Source organism: Crinia signifera, chromosome 7, assembly GCF_055691185.1.
Source record: "Crinia signifera chromosome 7, ASM5569118v1, whole genome shotgun sequence".
Classification (NCBI taxonomy): domain Eukaryota; kingdom Metazoa; phylum Chordata; class Amphibia; order Anura; family Myobatrachidae; genus Crinia; species Crinia signifera.
The window spans coordinates 157994498-158016427 of record NC_139223.1 but is presented as its reverse complement, the minus strand read 5'-3'; the positions used below and the strand labels follow the sequence as shown (position 1 = coordinate 158016427).

Sequence of the window (21930 nt, the reverse complement as noted above, 5' to 3'; positions counted from 1 at the left end):
AAATCCCCTATGACAATGAGCATGTAAGGACGACATGGCAACAGGCATGTAATTGACACATTGAAAACAAATACTGTAGAAAATCCCCTATGACAATGAGCATGTAAGGACCACATGGCAACAGGCATGTAATTGACACATTGAAAACAAATACTGTAGGAAATACCCCGTGACAACAAGCATGTAAGGACCCCATGGCAACAAGCATGTAATCACCCCAGGGCAACAGGCATGTAATGACCACAATGAAAACAATACTGTAGGAAATCCCCCATGGCAACAAGCATGTAATCACAACATTGAAAACAAGCATTTAATGACCACATTGAAAACAAATACTGTAGGAAATCCCCCTCGACAACAAGCATGTAATCACCCCTTGGCAACAGGCATGTAATGACCACATTGAAAACAAATACTGTAGGAATTGCCCCATGGCAACAAGCATGTAATTACAACATTAAAAATAAGCATGTAATGACCACATTGAAAACAAATACTGTAGGAAATACCCTGTGGCAACAAGCATTTAAGCACCACATGGCAGCAAGCATGTAATGACCACATTGAAAATAAATACTGTAGGAAATCCCCCATGGCAACAAGCATGCAATCACACTATTGAAAACAAGCATATAATGACCACATTGAAAACAAATACTGTAGGAAATCCCCCCTGACAATGAGCATGTAAGGACCACATGACAACAAGCATGTAATCACCCCATGGCAACAGGCATGGAATGACCACATTGAAAACAAATAATGTAGGAAATTCCCCATGGCAACAAGCATGTAATCACAACATTGAAAACAAATACTGTAGGAAATCCCCCATGGCAACAGGCATGTACAGTAATCACCACATTGAAAACAAAGAGGAAATAACCTGTGGCAACGGGCATGTAAGGACCCATGGCAACAAGTATGTACAGTAATCGCCACATTAAAAACAAATAGGAAATCCCCCATGGCAACAAGCAGAAAATACAGTACCCTGTGGTACAGTATTAAACAATACTGTACTTACTTCCCCTTAGGGACTCCAGAAGTCAGAGGTCCCGACGGACAAGGTCGCTCCAGCGCCTCTGGAGGGACCTCACGGTCCTTGTCCTCTGTAACTGCTCCCGGGTGGCACGGTTTGCCCCCTGGTACACTTCCACCACCACTTTATTAGAGGCCAGCAGTCTGTCCCACCAGGCCACCAATACCTTTAGTTCCCCACAGCTGTAGGGCCTTTCTCTCCTAGAACTACTAGCAGCCATACTGTCTAGTGTAGTGGAAACCCATGTGCGTCCTGCGCGGAGCAAGCGTCACATCCTGTACGCCAGTGAGTAGTGAAAACCAAAACAGTGAGATGCATTAGCGTCCCTGCCCTGCACACACACACACGGAAAGCTACTGTACAGTATAAAGGAAAGCAGGATTTTTTTGTGTATTAAGTAAGTAAGTTTCATTTATATAGCGCACTTTCTCCAACAGGACTCAAGGCGTTTTACAGACATTAAAAAACAATGCACATAATACAGAGGATGTTGGTAGTACAATAACAGACAAGTCACAGACAAAATAAACCCTAAAGCACACAGTAAGCATAATGCAGGATTGGTGCAGCATTTTGGACAATAACATGGGTTGTGTTCTCCACCCTGACAAGGTACCAGGTGCGGCAGCCATTTTAGGCGCTCTGCGTAGGATTACCCTGGGTGGAATAGATCACCCATAAAAGAAATTACCCAAAATGGGTGATTTCAGTGTATACTCAGGTCCATGTATTTTTCATCCCATCCACAAGTGCACCAGATGAGGCAGCCATGGTGGGCACACTACGAAGGTTACACTGTAGGAGGTGAGCCATACAAGGACCCAATGCAGATATCGGAAAGCAAATACTTGTGTGGTAGTATGATAAACCCTGCACAGAGACATCCACGTGACCCACATTCTGCCCGCAGAGATACCATCTGAGGCAACCAGCTTGGTGCACTGCATAGGTCAGAGCTAGCAGGGTGTGCATTCTGCGGAGGTACACAATACAGGAAAAGCACATGGTGGGGTAGATGTATGCTGCAGGAGGGGGGGGGGGGATAAATGAACACACATTTGCAGGGGATTGACACCTTTAACAAGGGACTGTTTTGCTAAGTAAGCTACATATTAAATACAATGGGGCAGATTTATTAAGCTCGGTGAAGTGATAAAGTGTCAGCTCCTAAGTTACAGGATTGGTTTGAAAAATGACAGGTACTGTACATTAGGAGCTGATTGACCAGTGATAAAAACCAGACACTTTATCACTTCACCAAGCTTAACCCCTTCAGTGGCAATCCCGAGAATTTTCCGGGCTGTGCCTCAGTGCCCAGCCTGGCAAGCCCGGAAAATTCTCGGGATTGCCACTGTTTGGAGCCGGGCAGCGCTGCTGAGTTCACTCTGATCTCAGGCAGCGTCGCGCTGCCCGGCTCCCTCCCCTCTGCAGCATCGCCTCCTCCTCCCCCCTCCCCTCCAGGTTTTCAATAGAAGTCCCCGGCGCCGGCTTATGACAAGCCGGCTGCCGGGGACAGCGATGCGCCACGGGGGGCGCAGGTCCGGGCAGCCGCTGATTGACAGTTCAGCGGCGCTGCCCGGACCCAGGGGGGGTAGTGGTGGGTTTTTTTTAAGGGAGCGCTCCCCATAAAAAACTCACCCAGTGGGGAGCGCTCCCCCCAAAAAAACCCACCAATGAAGGGGTTAATAAAACTACCCCTGTATACTTTAACTGACGTACAGTACTGTACTGTACTGTAGATGTCCGTGCCACTCCCGTGTAGATGCACTAGCGTCCGTGCCCGTGTAGATGCACGGAAAGCTTTATAGCAGTGGTAGCCAACCCTAGCCCTCGAGAGCTACCAACAGTTCACATCTTCCAGACAACTTAGCTGCTGCACAGCTGCACTCATTAATCACTGACACATTTTAAAAGATCCACAGATGGAGCTAATTAGCTCACTTGTGATTCTGTGAGGAGACCTGCAAAACATGCACTGTTGGTAGCTCTCGAGGACTAGGGTTGGCTACTCCAGCTTTAGAGGGAGGCAGGATTTCTTGTGTGTTAAATATACAGTACCTGACCTACTGTAAATGTGTTGAAAAAAAAAAGTTCTCTTTAATAATCAAACTCAGGCATACTGTACTTTAATGTATGCACTTACACTATCCTACACACCTGATAAGAGCGGCCAAAGTTTTCACCCAGATTCAGCCTAGCGCCTTTTGACCAAACCAATGAGACGCATTAGCGTCTCATTATAACTTGCCCATAGCAAGATATAAAATAATGGAGAAGGTAGGTTATGGCGCTAATAATCACTATGTCTGTGGGAGCAGCTATGACTGAGTGGTCAAATCTCACAATAAGTGCAGTAGAAAAAAGGGGAATTGTCATGCGCTCACCTTATGTGCATGCTCTATGAAAAAATGATGTGGAAATGCAGTCTGTTTATGTAAAATACGTTTATTATAATATCAAATGAAATGAAGTACAGTGAGAGGTATGCGGTGCTAGGTCCGGAGGGTAAGTCTGTGACCTAGCGGTGGTGGCGGTGGGTGGTGGGTGGGGGTGGGTGGAAAACTGGGAGCCCTGGTCGGGAATGGGGGTCTCAGCAGAGCCCTTTTACCATAAACCTCCTTTGGTTTATGTCTCACAGCAGCAGTGGTTGGGGGGGGGGGGAGGGGAGAGAGGGGGGGATGCTCTGGAAATGCTATGAGCCCTTGCGGGGATGGGGGTATCAGGGGAACCCCTTTTATCATAAATCTCCTATGATTTATGTCTCATGCATCAGGCACCGGTGGGAGAGAGTAATAAAGTACAAGTGATAAAGTACAAAATGGTATGCTGATATGAGCCCTGGTGGGGATGAGGGTGTCAGCAGAACCCTTTTTACCATAAACCTCCTTGGTTTATGTCTCATACAGAGTCTCAGCGTTAATGTCAGGCACCGGTGGGAGAGGGTAATAAAGTACAAGTGATAAAGTACAAAATGGTGTGCTGATATGAGCCCTGGCGGGGATGAGGGTGTCAGCAGAACCCTTTTTACCATAAACCTCCTTGGTTTATGTCTCATACAGAGTAACGGCGTTATTGTCTGTGGGTGAGAAAGTCTGGTAGTGAGCGATGTGCCGCTCACTGAGCGCTTACCCTGTGTACAGCAGATTAGCGCAGCCGGAAGTCCGTGCTTTGCCTAGCTTGTGGAGGGGTGAGAGGCTGTAGCAGCCGCTAGCAGCCTTCCGATGTCCCGGCTCCACAGGCACTGTGGACGGGACGCGATTTCCGGGTTGCCGGTCTCGCGAGAACACGGCCAAACCTGGTGACGTCACTGGATTCGCCGCAATGTCCGTGCGCTCAGCTCTGTGGTAGAGGAGACTGCGCCTGGTTGAGAAGGATGTACTGTGCCTGTAGTTCAGTGTTGTGAATGCCCCAACGCGTTTCAGCCACTAGGGCCTTTGTCATCCTACAGACCAGAACCTTGTAATTCCAGCACATGCTGCCCTGTGCTAATAAGCAGTCATCAGCAATACTAACCGTAGCACCCAGCACTGACTGCAGCACATAACGGGTCTGTACTACAGAGCACAATCACATACAGTGTACCCACAATACAGATAGGAACCTTGTCATTCCATCACATGCTGCCCTGTCCTAATAAGCAGTCATCAGCAATACTAACCGTAGCACCCAGCACTGGCTGCAGCACATAACAGGTCTGTATTACAGAGAACAATCACATACAGTGTACCCACAATACAGACCAGAACCTTGTAATTCCATCACATGCTGCCCTGTGCTAATAAGCAGTCATCAGCAGAACTAACCGTAGCACCCAGCACTGACTGCAGCACATAACAGGACTGTACTACAGAGCACAATCACATACAGTGTACCCACAATACAGACCAGAACCTTGTAATTCCATCACATGCTGCCCTGTGCTAATAAGCAGTCATCAGCAGAACTAACCGTAGCACCCAGCACTGACTGCAGCACATAACTAGTCTGTACTACAGAGCACAATCACATACAGTGTACCCACAATACAGATAGGAACCCTGTCATTCCTTCACATGACCTAATGACGTGAATGGTTTCATGTTTGCTTTTTGTTCCACTTGGGAAATGATATAAAATCATTCTGGGCCTGATTGGAAGGTTTTCTCAGCGATGTTATATATTCCCGAACCACTAGTGATTTTATATTAAATCCTTTATATCATTTGCCAACTTTTCAGATTACCCAACCTCCTCCTGATATGCAGACTGACACTGCTATCCAGCTGCCTGTGTGACGTCAGCCTGCAACCGTGTCTTACTGTCATTGCACTGTATACCAATGTCTCTTGTCCAACATGACGCCGCTGCTGATCTCTCACCCCTCTGTGTGCAGGTGGTATGTCCAGTTACCTGACCAGGACGCGCATCAGTATCACAGTCTGGAGATGAGCTGTTTCTCTCCATCACCTGCCCCATTCCAGCCGGTCACTGAGGAAGAAGAGGAGATGCTTTGTGATGAGGGCTCGGCCCAGCCCTCTCGTTTGCACCCTTGTGTAGCTGATAAGATCCGGGAACTGGTTTCTGGAGGGATTGATGAGGTTTATGCTGTCAGGAAACAGCTAAGGTAATGATCCGTAAGTTTCCTAGTAGTTTCTTGTATCGAGAATGGATTTTGAGCTGTTTGATCAAGTGTCATAAATCTAGAAACTTTTTTTTTATTGCTCCATGAAGAACACAGGAAACCTGAGCTATACAGCCAAAGAGAGGCTTCCCTCTATCCCACACTCCCTGCCTGGGAAATTCAGTTTAAACAATGGGGTAAACGTATGAAGCAGTGATAAGAGTGGCAACCAATCAGCTGTTGTGTTTCATTTAATAGAATTCTAAATGTTACTGCAAAGCTGGCTGGTTGCCATGGTTACATGGTTTTTGATGTTATAGTAATGTTCCTACTTTCCCTGGCATCGCTCAGCCGCTGCTGGATGCTAATGGGACGTGGAGATGCTGCCTTCGTCACCTCCTCCTGCTGTCACTGCCAGTATGGGTAGTGACTGGGATTACCATTCCCAACACATTGGTTCGCATGCTGTTCTAAGTGATTGGGATACCTTTATAGGTTCTGGTGTTATAGGTAAAGTGTGAAATATGTGAATGCATAATAATATGATAGTACATAGGAACCTCCAACAAGAGTAGATGCTACTATAACTCGTCTGCCAAAACCACCACGGTTCTAATTCTGGACAATGAATGGATAACAAGCTACACCAATCTTCATTATTACATACATGTGACACTGTAACTACACTGTATATAAACATACTGTAATGAGTATCACTCACAATTCTGACTAATACATTGCAGTCTATAGTCAGTCAATGTTGACCTCTGTGACTCTGGAGCGTGAACATGGACCCCACTGCTGTTGGGAGAGTTTGGGAGAGTTCCCGTTGGACCAGATGCTTCTTGTTAAGCAACTCTTAGCATCTACTATATCTCCTTTTCCTGATCCCAACCACTTGGGGTGTGCACCCTACCAGCGTGGTTGGTTCAACCCTGTTGGAAGGGTGCAGAATAAGTCCATGGACCTACATGTGACATGTGATGGACCATATGCTTTTGCTGAGTACCTTTAGCTAGACACCCTGCACTATGAAATAGACACCACTGGCAGTATGTCTATGAGCTAGGTGGGATCGGAAGAGTGTTTGACCAACTCCAACTATAGATCCACAAGATACAAGAACATTCCAGCGCAGCTTCTTGTTGTTCTTCAGTCCAGTGCAGAAATTGGGTGGATCCTACAATGTAAATGTGTCCTGGGGGGAAGCAGAATGGTTCTGGGCCCTTGATATGATGGAGCCATCATGTACTAGATTAGGCTTTCCAAAGGCGTGGGCTTGAATGGTAGATGACTTGGAGAAATTCCCTCCCTGCATCTTTCAAACCTATAATTACAGTATAATGAATCATAAGCAACTGCTCCAACTACAACCAACATCTACAGTGAAGCGGCAACTTCCTGGTGGGGGTCTTGTAGGCAGAGTGGCAAAGAAAAAGCCCTATCTGATACTGGCCAATAAAAGGAAAAAGATTAATATGAGCAAAAGGACACAGACATTGGATAGAGGAAGATTGGAAAAAAAGTGTTATGGACCGACGAATCGAAGTTTGAAGTGTTTGAATCGCACAGAAAAAAACATTTGTGAGATGCAAAACAAGTGATAAGATACTGGAAGAGCGCCTGGCGCCATCTGTCAAGCATGGTGAAGGTAATGTGATTGTTTTGAGGTCTGTGGCTGTTTTGGTTCTGGTAAAGTGTGAGATTTGTACAATGTATAAGGGATTTTGAATAAGGAATTCTATCACTCCATTTGCAACGCCATGCCATACCCTGTGGACAGCTCCTGATTTGAGCCAATTTCCTCCTCCAATGGGACAATGACCCAATCTACACCTCCAAAATTATGCAAGAACTATTTGGGGAAGAGGCAGAGAGCTGGTATTCTGTCTGCAATGGAGTGGCCAGCGCAGTCACCAAATCTCAACCGCATTGGGCTGTTGTGGGAGCAGCTTGACCGTATGGTATGCAAGAAGTGCCCATCAAGCCAATCCAACATGTGGGAGGTGCTTCTGGAAGCGTGGGGTGAACTTGGTCTGCAATGCTGGAATTTCTTCAAAAGGAACATTCTCTGAAGAAAGCAAACTCTTAAGAACAAAATAATTATTTAAAATTAAAATCATTATTTATTCTTTGGGACACGTCATTGGGCCACAGGCTAACGATGAGTAGTGGAGTGGGAGAGAGAGCTTCCAGCATCCTAGAGGTTAAACTTCTTCTGCCTCCCAGGCAGACCAGGCTCCTCCCCTCCTCTACCCCACCTCCAGGCCAGGCAATTCAGTTTTTTTGGTGCTGGCAGGAGCCAACATGCACCTTACAGAGGGTCTGCAATATGCATACATACATACATACACTAGCTAAGCCCACTCAAAGCAGAAGCTTTGTCTGCTACCTTGTGATTGCCTCTGTGCTTCTGTATGTGTGAAAGAGAAAGAGATGTAGTTTCACTTGCTGCCAGCAGATGCCAGTGTTTCGGTTACACACATACACTAGATAGATAAACATATATATAATGCACAGTTGTGTCTTTGTTCTATGCTCGTCACCTTGCCCTGGGGGTCCCACCAAGAAGCTGGTTTAAACTGATTATTATATGTCCCCTTTCCACGTGGCAATACTTTCATTACTATTACTATGGTTCATAACCTGCGAATAATACGTACTACTATTTCTCTTCAATCACCGGAATGCTGCGCTTGAGACACCAAACACACAGGACTAAAGGGACAGAAGGTGAAATGGGTCATATAAGGGACTCTACCACACCACAGTGATGCTCCTATGTACACCGTGGGCTGGGAGTGGGTTACAGTGTTAGTATTAATAATGGTGTTTTTTTTAATCTCCAATCTACATCTTGTCAGTAATTAGTTAGTCATTTGTATGAGTGTATGGAAAACACCAGTAAATGTCTATATATTTGTGGGCTGTTCATTGTTACTTTATAAATGGTTGACATGCATTAAAGTTGACATGCTGAAGGTCGACAGGGTCATTAGGTCGACAATCATTAGGTAGACATGGGGAAGGTCGACAGTCACAGATCGACATGGGGTTTTTCACTTTTTTCGTCCTGAATGTCGACACAGTCGACATGGACACTGAAACATAGTACCTTGATATAAGAATGATCAATTTGTCTCTATTAGTTACAACAGCTAATACCGGTACACACACACATATGGGTGGGTATGGGGGGGGGACCACAGACATAGACTAACAATTAAGGAACATCATTCTTATATCAATCCGCCATCTACATTGTTTGTATATGTTTGTATTCTACCATTTTTATTGAATTATGTTGATTTTCATTTTATTTTACCCATCTCCGATAAGGTAGATTTTTACCATATGCCAATTGTCCGATACAATTTTATATGGTAATTCTGTGTCTATTCTTAAATTTTTTGTTCAAGTTATCTGAATTGTGCGAATAAAAACCCAATATAATTATTGAGAAAGTTGGGCCAAAGTGGTAATTCCTATCTAATTAGTATAAGTGTTTTAGAGCGCGAGGTGACCCCTCGTGGTTTAATACTTTTTACTATACAGGGCAGTATTCAATGTAAAATATCGCCGTGTGCAGTGAATCCTGTTTAGGATTCACTGCACACTCGCTGTGTTCCGGAGGGCTGTCTGCCACTCGCTCTCCCTGTATTCAATGTCGGAGGGGCGAGTTGCCCCTCGCGGCGAATCTTAACCCCTGCAGGGAGCCGTGGGACGTTGGCAGGCAGGGAGATTAAAGTCTCCCTGCCTGCCCCAGAACTTTTGTGGAGGGGAGGAGGGCTCCCCGGGACCCAGGCAGCACAAGCTGCCACCCCCCAGAGCAAGCAGGGGACCGGGTATAGTCACTGCTCCCGATCATGCATATGTAATGATCGGGTGCAGTGAATATATGAATATCTAATGAGTGGCTGGGCTCCCGGCCCCCTGCTGGCTGCTCTGTGTAAAAAAAAAAAATATATATATATATATATATATATATATATATTTTTTTTTTTTTTTTATTAAAATATATATTCATGTGCTATAAGCACATGAATAAAAATAGCATGCCCCGTCACAGAATAAAATTCCTGATTTTTTTTACACCAAAATTAAAACAAAAAACCTTTTATTTTAATAATTCACATTCCACTTCTCCATAAAAAGATGGAGAATTGCTACATGGAGAGGCACGGCGAAAATCACTCAGAAAGACGGCGAGAAGTGCACGTTGAATAGGGTTGTTCGCTTTTTGAGACCAAAATTCTCCAACGCGAGAAAAGCACAAACTCACCATAAAACACTGCAAATTTTTCTCATTGAATACTGCCCTATACAGTGTTACTTTATAATAAACTCTTATTATTATTTGTCTCTCTTCTCACCAGGAAATTTGTGGAGCGGGAGCTCTTCAAACTAGATGAAATTCCGGAACGACATAACCTATGCTACTTCCCAACTGTGAATGACCTAAAAAACCACATTCATGAGGCACAGAAAGCTCTGGGAAATGGAGAACTCCTCTATGACCAAGAAGCGATCCCAGGAGCGATCAGAGAGGTACGTGTAAATCTCTGTCATGGTGCATTATGTTGCAGCTATTTATCATGTGCAGACATGGAGTATGATGGGACGCAGGTTCACGCAAAGACACAAAGCTGCAACAGGTTGTTAGTACCCTGCTTTGTACTAAAGCCCGCATAATACAAGTCTCCAGTTTGGCTGCTGGGTGCCAGGGTCATGGTATTACTAGAAGTATTAGTTATTACGCACATGCCCATCACTGCTGAAGCATGCTGCGCTCTTACAGCCAAGACGCAGTCTTCAATTAAACGTTATTAACATCTCTTAGTTTCCCGAATCCAAATAGAATACAGGTTGAGTATCCCTTATCCAATATACTCAGGACCAGGAGAATTTTGGATAACCGATTATTCCGTATTTCAGAATATTTTTAGTGCAAATTAAGTTTTATTGGTTTGAAATACAACAGGTATACAACATTTTTTTGGTATAAACGTAGACTGGTGTAAAGCGGTCTGAAATAACCGAATACAGAAAAATACAAGGTACTTGTTTCCTAGCAGCGCGCCCACTAAGCTACTTGCTTAGTGGGCTATTCTGCGTAGTGAAATCGCATGGCACATCGCATCGCATTGCTTTTTGTGCCTTGCGATGTGTGCGATGCGATCTGAGTAGTTAATTTAGTTAATTTATCCACTGCACCCCGAGTGAAATCGCATCTCACATGAGATGAGATCTCAGTAGTTCATATGGTAAAACACCTAAAACAGCACCACTCTCCACGTCACCCCGAAGCGTGGCGAGCGTGGCGGAATGCACCCTTCGACCTTTTCATACCCCCACTATCCACGTCGGCGTGGAGTTGATTTTATATAGTGTGGCGAGCCACCGAGCCCGAAGCGTGGCGAGCGTAGGCGGATTACTTTACATGTATTCCGCGTCCCCTCGAGGGGGATCGCCACTCTTCGGGCTCGGTGGCTCGCTGCGCTCGCCACACTATATAAACTCAACTCCACCCCGACGTGGATAGTGGGGGTATGAAAAGGTCGGAGGATGCGTTCCGCTGCCCCTCGTGGGGCTCGCCACGCTTCGGGGTGACGTGGAGAGTGGTGCTGTTTTAGGTGTTTTACCATATGAACTACTGAGATCTCATCTGATCTCATCTCACATCTCATGCCACAAAAAAGGGCCATGCGATGCGATTTCACTCAGAGTGCAGTGAATAAATTAACTACTGAGCGTACGTAGGAAATCTGGGCGCCCTGCTAGGAAACAAGTACCAAATATAAATAAAATTGGTATGAAGTTGAACAGTGAAGTATATAAAAAGAAAGAGGGGGAGAGCAAGGAGGAAGAATGGAATAAGGGGAAGAGGAGGGAGGGATGGGGATTACTCCGGGTTCCTCTGAGTAAAAATATAGTAAATGTATCTTGCCCAAAAAGGCAAAAACAGAGAGTAGCAAATCACGGGGATTGGGATGCCATAACATCGCTATAGGTCTTTGAATCCCGAAAGACTAACCAATGGGGCCATGTATCCCTGAATTGAGCATATCCATCATCTACCGAGGACAGGATATCCTCCATATCCATGTAAAAATCTATTCTTTTAAACCAGTCTCTAATTGTTGGAGGAGAAGTGGAACACCATCTCACTGGAATAACTGATTATTTAAACTGCACAGTAGGGATTTTTTGTATCTTGAGAGAGGGGCGGGAGAGAGATGGAGCAGCCAGAACTGTGGGTCTGTGGGAACCGGGTCTCCCAATATAACACTAGAGAGTTTAAAGATCTCAGACCAGAAGGGTATTATGAGGGGGCATTGCCACCAAATATGGAAGGGGTTACCATTAGCCCCAGAGCAACGCCAGCAGAAATTTGGGACCCCCAATGCCCATCCTGGAGAGGGTGTCCGGGCACCTGTACCATCGAGACAACAACTTATACTGGGTCTCGCCTACCCCCACACTTGTGGAGCACGCATGAGCCAAGCAGAAAACTTTCTCCCAATTGATTTTCCTCACCTAGCTCCCGGTCCCATATATCAGTGAAATGGGGGAGTTTGGAACAAGGGGAAAGCAGATTTGAGTTCAGCCAGCATATGGAGAGGTGTGGAGATGTTAAGGGCAGTCAATTTCGAATAGTTGACCTTGAAAATTGAGAGGCCTCCAAATAAGCGGAATTCCTCTAACAGGTTGGGGAGGGAGGTAGTCGGGGAAGTTAAAGTAGCAAGCAGGTCATCAGCAACGCAGAGGGTGTAACCAGAGACATCTGGGTTTGATTTAATACATGAGGCTAGTGCCTCCATGCATAAAATAAAAATTAGTGGCGATAGGGGACAGCCCTATCTGGTGCCGTTCCTGATAGCGAAAGGGCCGGAGAGAGAGCCATTCACTCTGACTTTGGCTGATGGGTTACTATAAAGGGCGAGAATGCGTTGGTAGAAATAAGAACCTAGTCCCATGTGGTGTAGTACACCGGACATAAAGCTCCAGTCAATCCTATCAAATGCTTTCTCTGCGTCAGTGGAAAGTAAAATTGCAGAGGCATTTGTCCTAGATATTTGATGAATAAGTGCACCGATTTTAGAGTTATTATCTCGAGCCTCACGTCCCGGGACAAATTATGCTGTAATTACAGAAGGTATTTATACCCACACTCTGTACATAAGAAACCACCTTGAAAAAGCTGCATGAGCAGCGAAACGCGTCGGATTTTGGTGCAAAAGAAGTGCTGATTCATCCACCTACTCCTCAAAACTGTGTCTCCAAGTGATCCTACAACTACAGTGGAAATCCCATCTGTGTGTGCCACTCTCGATCTTAGGATCTGTGTGCAGGCCCACAAACAACTGTGGAGAAACGCCACCTCTCTACTTTGCCTGCCGAGGACCATACAAACACTTCAGATATTCCATCTGGGCGGAGGGACGCCATACCCCCACCTTATTGGAGGAAGTACTTGGAAGGGATACCACCTAATATTTGCCTAAAAGGACGAACTGCACTTTTTTGGGCCCCCAAAAAAAAGAGACACATAAGGAGATAATCCAAACACACTCAGGTGGAAAACAGACCAGCGCTAAAGGAATGGGAAATTACTTCCCTTTTTGTTATGATGAAGGTCAAATTATTTGACAGATCGATCCTCCCAAATTAATTTTCCTGGCATCAAGCATGAATCCCATAGCAATGAGCATTTAGGTAAGCGGAACTTACTGTATGTGACATAAAATGTGTGGTATATGTAATAGGCATTACAGTGTGTTGCATAATATGTAATAAGCATTATGGTGCATGGAATATCATGGTGTGTGGCATAAAGTGTAATGGGCATTATGGCATGCAGTATAATATGTAATGGGTGTGTGACGTGTAATAGGAATTACAGTGTACATTTTTTCGGCACACACTGTCCCTGCATATGCTTTGGTAGCAGCGGCATAAAAGCAGTTCTGTAGACCACGCAACGGCTTGGGGGAGGCACCGCCGGTTTAGTGTGCGGGGAGCTCTGTCGGTGAGGGCCCGGGAAATTGTTTTACTGGAGCCCAGCATTTCTCTTGGCGGCCCTGATTATTGCTGATGGGTCTAATCTATAATTCATATGTCTAGTGTCCGTGTGAACAGAAGATCACAGACTAGCATTCGAAGCTTTTGCTTCAAACGGGCTTACTAGTTTATAATGGCCATGCACTATGTACACATTCTGTTATCCCTTCCTCATGGTTATACAGTTTCAGGCTGTCCTACTGTATAAAGTGGGAAGCTCACACTGTAAGCTGTGTCTTGTGTAAGAAGTGCAGCATTGCACTTATCTGAGAATAGAATTATGTTCCCATTGGAGTGTTTGTGTGGTGTAAGGAATAGATGACAGAACCTCATTGGGGAATCTTGGCCAAGGTGGGAGATCAGTTATGGTGGAACTGGAATGTTTGGTTAAAATGAGATGGGACAGGAGTTACAAGGTACAACCAAAATGCTTAGTTGGGACAGGATGGGAGAAGAGTTAAAAACCATACACATTTGGCGAATTTGAGCTGAAAACCACTCAAAACAGCAAATTTGAGCGGCTTTCAGATCAAAGCCGCCCAGTGTGTATGCCCCAGCGATGAGCGCTGCTGCGCCCTCCCGCATCATCACCGGGAAAGCTGCTCATCTGCTGGTAATACCAGCAGATAAGTGGTTTTTTGGAACGGCTTTGCATAGCGCCGATGGCATCGGGCAAGGGGAAAGCCGCTCAGTGTGTATATGTATGATAGTGATCATCACTGTCCATACATGCTGGGCATACCCGCCCAGTGTGTATGGACCTTAGAGGGGAACCAGAGTGATTAGTAAGGATGAGATAGGAGAAGTTAGGGTGGACCCATAATGCATGGTTACAGTGAGATTGGAGAAGAGTGAGAGTAAACTGTAATGTTTGGTTAGGGTGAGATGAGAGAAGATAAGTGTTAGAGGGGAACCAGAATGTTTAGTTAGGACTTGGGAGAGTAGCAAGAAGGTAAATGTCAAGGTTTGGTAAGGATGAGATGGGAGAAGAGAGGGGGAAACAGCAGTGTTTGGTTATACATAGTAACATAGTAATTAAGGCTGATAAAAGACATTGGTCCATCGAGTTCAACCTATCTAATTGTAACTACTGACTTGAGTAAGTCATAGCTATAGGATTCCATTAGTGCATCCAGTTGTTGTTTTTTTTTTTTTTTTAAATAACATTTTATTAGGTGAAGCAGCAAAGTATACCACAAATACATTGTAAATTCACAGTGATACAATGAAATATGGAAACCAGAATACGATGTCCAAAGAATCAGAAAACTGTATCGACTTATGTTTTTAAAGAAAAAAAAATATGGGGGGGAAGGTAAAGAATACGAACTCAACCAGACAGAAACACGAGGGAACAGGTACACAAAAACAAGGGGTATACCTCAGATTTGTGACACATATATCAATATAGCATAGGAAAAAATAAAAAAAGTAAAACCAGGGAGAGAATAAACAGCTCACATAGTACTATCTTAAATAGGGGAAAGCAATACAGACATGTCTATCTGGTCACGGCTTATGAGGGGAGAGCCTGCCTTTCTCTGTACTCACTTCATTTGAGCCATTTGATATGGATTGAAGTAGCAGAAGAGCAGTATTTACAATCAGCTGTCTCAATGAGAAAATGTTAAAATATGATGTACTGTATGTCAGGTATAGAGGAAGATTTCCAGAGCTGTCCTACAGCAGCCTTAGTAGAGACCAGAATATGTTCCAGAATATAATTGTCACCCTGGAGAAGTTCACCAAACAGCGCTACTTTGAGATGTTCCCATAAAATACACCAATGAGTGACAAATCAATCATACATAACTTCATGTAGACACGTTTGAGTTTCCACTTTTTCACAGAAAGTATTTTCAATCTGTAATGAGAATACCCTTTTTTGTCCCCCAATAGTCGGGACTCACAGTAAGGCTATAAAGCAAGAAGACATCATAGTGTAGTAATTTAAATGATTTAGATTTTTAATGTATAAAAAACTCACAAGAGTTGATGGTATATAGAGCATAAATACATGGAATCCCAGGGAAAAACCGCTAACACGCTCCCAAGGCTCTTTGTCCCAGGCAGTGCAGAGTCCAACTCCATAAATCGGTCCACCACAGAGTCCTGGGGATGGGGGGTGCCAGTCAGCTGACAGGGATCCAGAAAAATACCAACACTTAATGCATTTCGGACCCAATGGTCCTTCCTCAAAAGAGATGGCACCTGACGAGAAGTCTGACAAGTTTTTTTTTTTTTTTTAGGAACTCAGAGCCATCCCTCCTGAACCAGTCTTTGAGTCACATGTTAACCTCCCTAATCTCCTTCGGTCTCCCTGGGCTAGCTCGTGGCACAGGCAATATTTCTGAGATTATTACCTTAGATGTGCTCGCCTTAAGTTTATTGCCTAGATCCCTAAAGTCTATTTTGAGAACATCCCATCTACCACTGACTTTGTCATTGGTGCCAACATGCACCAAGACCGCTGCGGCTTCCCCAGCCCCTCCCAATAATCTGTCCACCCGGTCCGCAATATGAATTACCCGAGCACCCTGGAGACAACAGACTGTACGCCTATCGTGGTCCTGATAACAGGTTGCCCTATCAACTTTCCTAATAATTGAATCCCCTACCACCACTATCTGCCTTGGGCCCTTCCTCTCTGAATTCCAGAGGGAGTATTCCTCTGGTTTCTAGAGGAACCCTTCCCTGCCAGCTCCCCTAGCTCCTCACTCCCAACCATAGTTTCTGCATCCATTTGAGCGTATTTACTAGGGTTTGGTAGCTCAGAGCTTGCCTGTCCCTTCCTCCGTTTTTTTTTTTCTCCTAGGCCCTCTAACTGTTACCCAGCTACCAATCCTCACTTGACTCAACTGTCGACCCCCCCCCCCCCCCCGGGCCCCCTGTTCCTCTAATGCAGCGACGGTAAGCTGCAAACTCTTCTCAAGGTTAGATATCTCCCTCAGTATTGCAGTGTGATGCTCTAGATCCTTGACCTTGGCCTCCAGAGCAATCACCTATGTTATATATAGTTACATAGTAGATAAGTCTGAATAAAGACTTGCGTCCATCGAGTTCAACCTTGTATGCTTATATTAAGGTTTTTTTTATTACCTATGTATCTTATTTATACCCCTGAATGTATTTATCCAGTAAGTGTTTATCCAACCTTGTTTTGAACGCAATTATTGTGGGAGCCGACACCACCTCTCCCGGAAGAGAGTTCCAGAGTTTGGGTGCTCTGACTAAAGAATTTTTTTCTTCTAACTGTACAAAATCTTTTTTCTTCTAGTCTATACTCATGCCCCCGTATCCTTGCTTCCTTTCTAGTAGAAAACAGGGTGTTTGACAGTTCCTTATATTTGCCCCTGATATACTTGTACATATTGAGCATATCTCCCCTTAAACGTCTCTTTTCTAATGTAAATAGTCCCAAATTGGATAATCTCTCCTCATAAGTTAAATTTTCCATTCCCCTAATAAGTTTTGTTGTTCTTCTTTGGATTTTTTCTAATTCTGCGATGTCCTTTTTAAAGCGTGGGGCCCAGAATTGTACTCCATATTCGATTTGCGGTCTGACCAGTGATTTATAGAGGGGCATAATTACTTTTGAGTCCCTAGTTTCGATGCCCCTTTTAATGCATGCTAGAATTTTGTTGGCCTTTTTTACTGCTATATTACATTGGGCACTACACCCCAGTTTGTTGTCTATTAGGACTCCTAGAACCTTTTCGAGTACTGACTTACCCAGTTCCCTCCTGCTCAGATTATAGCTTGCATACTGGTTGTGTCTCCCGAGGTGCATGACCTTACATTTATCCAAATTGAACCTCATCTTCCACTTTTTAGCCCATTCCTTTAGATTTGCAAGATCCTTTTGTAGCGTTGATTTAATAACTTTGCTTAGTTTTGTGTCAGCAAAGATGGATACATTGCTGAGCAACCCCATCCCAATATCGTTGATGAAAATATTAAATAAAATCGGTCCTAAAACCGAACCCTGGGGCTCTCCACTTAGTACCGGTATTGTGTCTGATACGGCACCATTCACAACCACTCTTTGTTCCCTATTACACAGCCAGTTCCCTACCCATCTGCAGATATTTTCTCCCAATCCCATATCTTCCATTTTATTTATTAACCTATTGTGCGGTACCGTACCAAAGGCTTTAGCAAAATTAAGAAAATCACATCCACATTGCTACTGCTGTCAAGATTTTTGCTAAACTCCTCATAGAACCCTAGTAGATTAGTTTGGCATGAACGATTTTTCACAAATCCATGCTGGTTCACACTGAGTAAATGGTGATGATCTAGATATTCCTGGATACCATCCCTTAGGAATCCTTCAAATAGTTTACCCATGATTGATGTTAAACTAACAGGTCTGTAATTAGTGGGATCTTCCTTTTTTCCTTTCTTGAATATTGGCACTACCTCTGCTATTCTCCAGTCTTTCGGTACTCTGCCTGTCGATAATGAACTTCTAAAGATGTACTGGAGTGGGGTAGCTAGTTCCTCCCTTAATTCCATTAGTACCCTGGGGTGAATCCCATCTGGCCCCAGTGATTTATTTGTTTTAAGTTCGCTCAGCCTCATGATTATTTCATTGGGCTTGAAATCAACTATGAGATCTGCATAATTTGTCCCATTTGTGGTAGGTGTACGTGCCACGTTCTGCTCTCCCTCAGTAAATACTGATGAGAAGAACTCATTTAACAGTTTTGCTTTTCCCTTGTCCTCTGTAACACTTTTTCCACTGATATCAGTTAGTGGGCCTATGTTTTCCTTAATTATACGTTTACTACAGTATTTATATATTTAAAAAACATTTTGGGTTGGTTTTGCTTTCCATGGCTATCCGCTCTTCATATATTCTTTTGGCTACTTTGATTACCCCTTTACAAGTGTTGTGTGATATATTCGACGAACGCCTCCTCATTTAACTTATTTTTATAGAATTTGAATGCTCTTGTTTTATTGTTAATAGCTGACCTTACTGTTTTGTCCAACCGTGGTGGCTTTTTTTTATTGAAATTACCGTTATTTACTTTTGGAATCTATTTGGTGGTTAATGGTTCAAGTACATCTTTTAGGGTATCCCACATTTCCTCAGCATTTTTCCCTCCATTACCTTTTCCCACACAACTCTTAGGGCTTCCCTAAATAATTCAAAGTTTGCTTTTCTGAAGTTTAGATATGTTGGATAAGAGAAGAGTTAGAGGTGAATGGAAAAGGTTTAGTTTTGGCAAGTTTGGTTATGGCAAGTTAGAGGGGAACAAGAATGTTTGGTAAGAACGAGATAGGGGACGAGTTAGAACCAAAATACTTGGATAGGTCAGGAAACTTATGCATTTTGCTTTGTAATGTTAAATGTAATGCAGAATAAAGATAGGCTTATGTTTTTTGTTTTTGGAACATACATTAACAATATCTCATTGAAATATGTATAAAGTTGCCATTATATTTTGTTTTTATAGAGTTACCATTTATCTTTTTATACATTTCCTCTTAGCTCCAGTGGACTTCAGATAATGGCAATGTTCTCAATGAAATGGTTACAGTTACATTTGAATCCTCATCTCATGAAGGTGGGTATAAATTAGGATGATATGAAGCATAATTGTAGTATAATGTATCCGGACTATGCATAATATTGAATATATAGTTACGCATTGGGGTCTGCTAATGGAAGGCAGGAGAGATTTTGCTTTGAGGATTATCCTATAAAACCTACATGTGACTGTCCCAAAGTTTCGTTTTCTCTGCTCACTAGAGGGATTAATTCATGTTTGTACACAATTCCGATGTTCACGCAAACTAAGTGTTTATCGGCAGACTGCGCACGCACCGTGATGCCTTTGATGTTGCGCTCGCACTGAGAGTGATTGACCGGAATGCACTGTTCAGGGGAGGTAATGGGGAGTGTCATGGCAGTCCATGTTCCTCTTTATTGTGCGCATATATAACTTTGCGATGACTCCAATTGGTATCTTCTTTGATGGCAGCATCACTTGCAATGATCATCAATTCTGTAGCAACACAGGTAAGTGCGTACAAACATGAATTAGGCCCTATGGGCTGTGCAGGAGTTGGTTCAGCTAGACGTGAATTGCAGTAACAAACGTAAACCGAATCCACTGATCATATTACACTGATGTCTGAATTATTCCTTAGAACAAGATTCTTTGTTAAAAGTGGAGAACCCGTGCGGGGAAGACGTCTGTCAGGACACCGCTCAGCTGATCTCCTCCCTCAACTCTCTGCAGCCCAAAATCTTTGCACAACTTCAGGTGGGTGCTTTTATGAAGAAGGTACTAGTTCAAATGGCAGATTAAGCTTCATAATAATGTGTGTGTACATTGACAATTAAATGTGTGTGTGTGTGTGTGTGTGTGTGTGTGTGTATATATATATATATATATATATATATATATATATATATATATATATATATATCTCTTATATATTTAGCCAGATCTGTCACTCATCCCCTGTGTATATAACATTCCAGCCCAGCGGGATACAAAAACCCGCCCCCCTAGGGAAAAGACCAGTGTTCTATGTGTATAATGTACCCGCCCAGCGTTCTACACAAACACGCCCCCCCCAAGGAAAAGACCAGTGTTCTACACACCCCACCCCCTTGAAATCACCTCCCCCCGCCCAGCCAGGGCTACAGTACACGCCCACCATCCACCATTTCTCCACAGCCACCATCCACCATTACTCCCGCACCCCCCCCCCCAGCAATTCACGGCGCCCCCATCCCGCGATTTGCTGACCCCCTCCCACTAATCGCAGATCCCCCCCGCGCGCAATTTGCAAACCCCCCTTACCCCCTTCCGCCAATCCCCCCCCCCCCGAGCGGACCCCCGCGGCCCCTCTCCCGCATTTCACATACCCCCGTGAGAATGGGGGATCCTGTACCGCCACAAGCAGGTGCCGCCCCTAGGTGGGTAATCCGGCCCTAGCTGCCACACTGCAGGTTCCCCCACGGCCAGAAGTGTCCCCACAGCACCACAATTTTTATCAATGTCTTGCCCACATACCACTATTATACAGCCTTCTGCTCTCATTCACCCTCACTCCCTCCCAGTGGGAGGAGACGCTCACCCACTGCCGGGAGCTGCATACTGTCCCCCACCCTCTTCCAGTTCTAGGAATGCCCATCAACCATCAATGATTTCATATCATCGATGGTTTATGGCCGATGTTGAATACTTTTGCCATCGATGTGGGAGGACCAGATGGTTTCCCTACATCGATGGCAAAGGAGAAATGATCAAGTTTCAAATTTTTTTAAGGTGCATAGATCCGCCCCCCCCCCCCCCCCCCCCCCCCCACCCGGAAGTCCCGCCACCGAGTTCTGATTGACCCACGGCCTATTCAGTCAGATATAATGGATGACCATCGATAGCTACAACAATCGATGGTTATCCAAGTAATATGTTACTACTATCGATGGCAGGGTGCAAACTCGCCATCAATGCCAACCATTGATGGTGTCTGCACCAATGCCCATCCCTACTCTGCAACAGCCCAAATCTTTTACTACCCCTCATGCCCACACACCTCTATCACTGCCCTGCCTCCTGTTCTCCTGTCCCGTAACTTTTGCCAGTGGGGACCCGCTCACCCTGTGTTGCCCAAATTCCCCTATCATGCTTTACCACCCAGCCTCCTGCTCTCATGCACCCTTACTCCCACCCAGTAGGAGGAGACACTGACTCAGGGGCACCGTCCTGTACTCCTGTGCTGCCACGCTGGACCCTCACCCACTGGCAGAAGCTGCACAGTGTCCCCCACCCTCCTCTTTAATCCCCCGTATGCCCACACACCCCTATCACTACCCAGCCTCCTGTTTTCCTGAACCATAGCTTCCACTACTGGGGAGTCGCTGACGCTGTGTCGCCCACATACCCCTATCACGCCTCATAGCCCGGCCTCCTGCTCTCATGCACCCTAACTCCCACCCAGTAGGAGGAGACACTGACTCAGGGCCACCGTCCTATACTCCTGTACTGCCACGCTGGACCCCCATCCACTGGCAGAAGCTGCACAGTGTCTCCCACCCTCCTCTTTAGTCCCCCGTATGCCCACACACCCCTATCACTACCCAGCCTCCTGTTTTCCTGTGTCGTGACCTCCGCCAGTGGGGAGCCGCTGACTCAAAAATACCCTACTATACTATTGCACACACACACACACCTAAACAACCGGTTTTTAATTAAACAAA

At 44.8% G+C, this 21930-nt stretch overlaps 1 protein-coding gene across 3 annotated transcripts in view; it reads left to right on the top strand.

Moving 5' to 3' along the window:
• CARF (calcium responsive transcription factor) overlaps positions 1-21930 on the top strand; it is a 120422-nt gene that overhangs the window by 82372 nt on the left and 16120 nt on the right. For all 3 annotated transcript variants that reach the window (XM_083154081.1, XM_083154082.1, XM_083154080.1), the window contains exons 10-13: positions 5418-5648; positions 10022-10193; positions 19207-19282; positions 19869-19984. In XM_083154081.1, coding sequence (XP_083010207.1) covers positions 5418-5648; positions 10022-10193; positions 19207-19282; positions 19869-19984 — 595 coding nt within the window. The remainder of the gene's footprint in view (positions 1-5417; positions 5649-10021; positions 10194-19206; positions 19283-19868; positions 19985-21930) is intronic.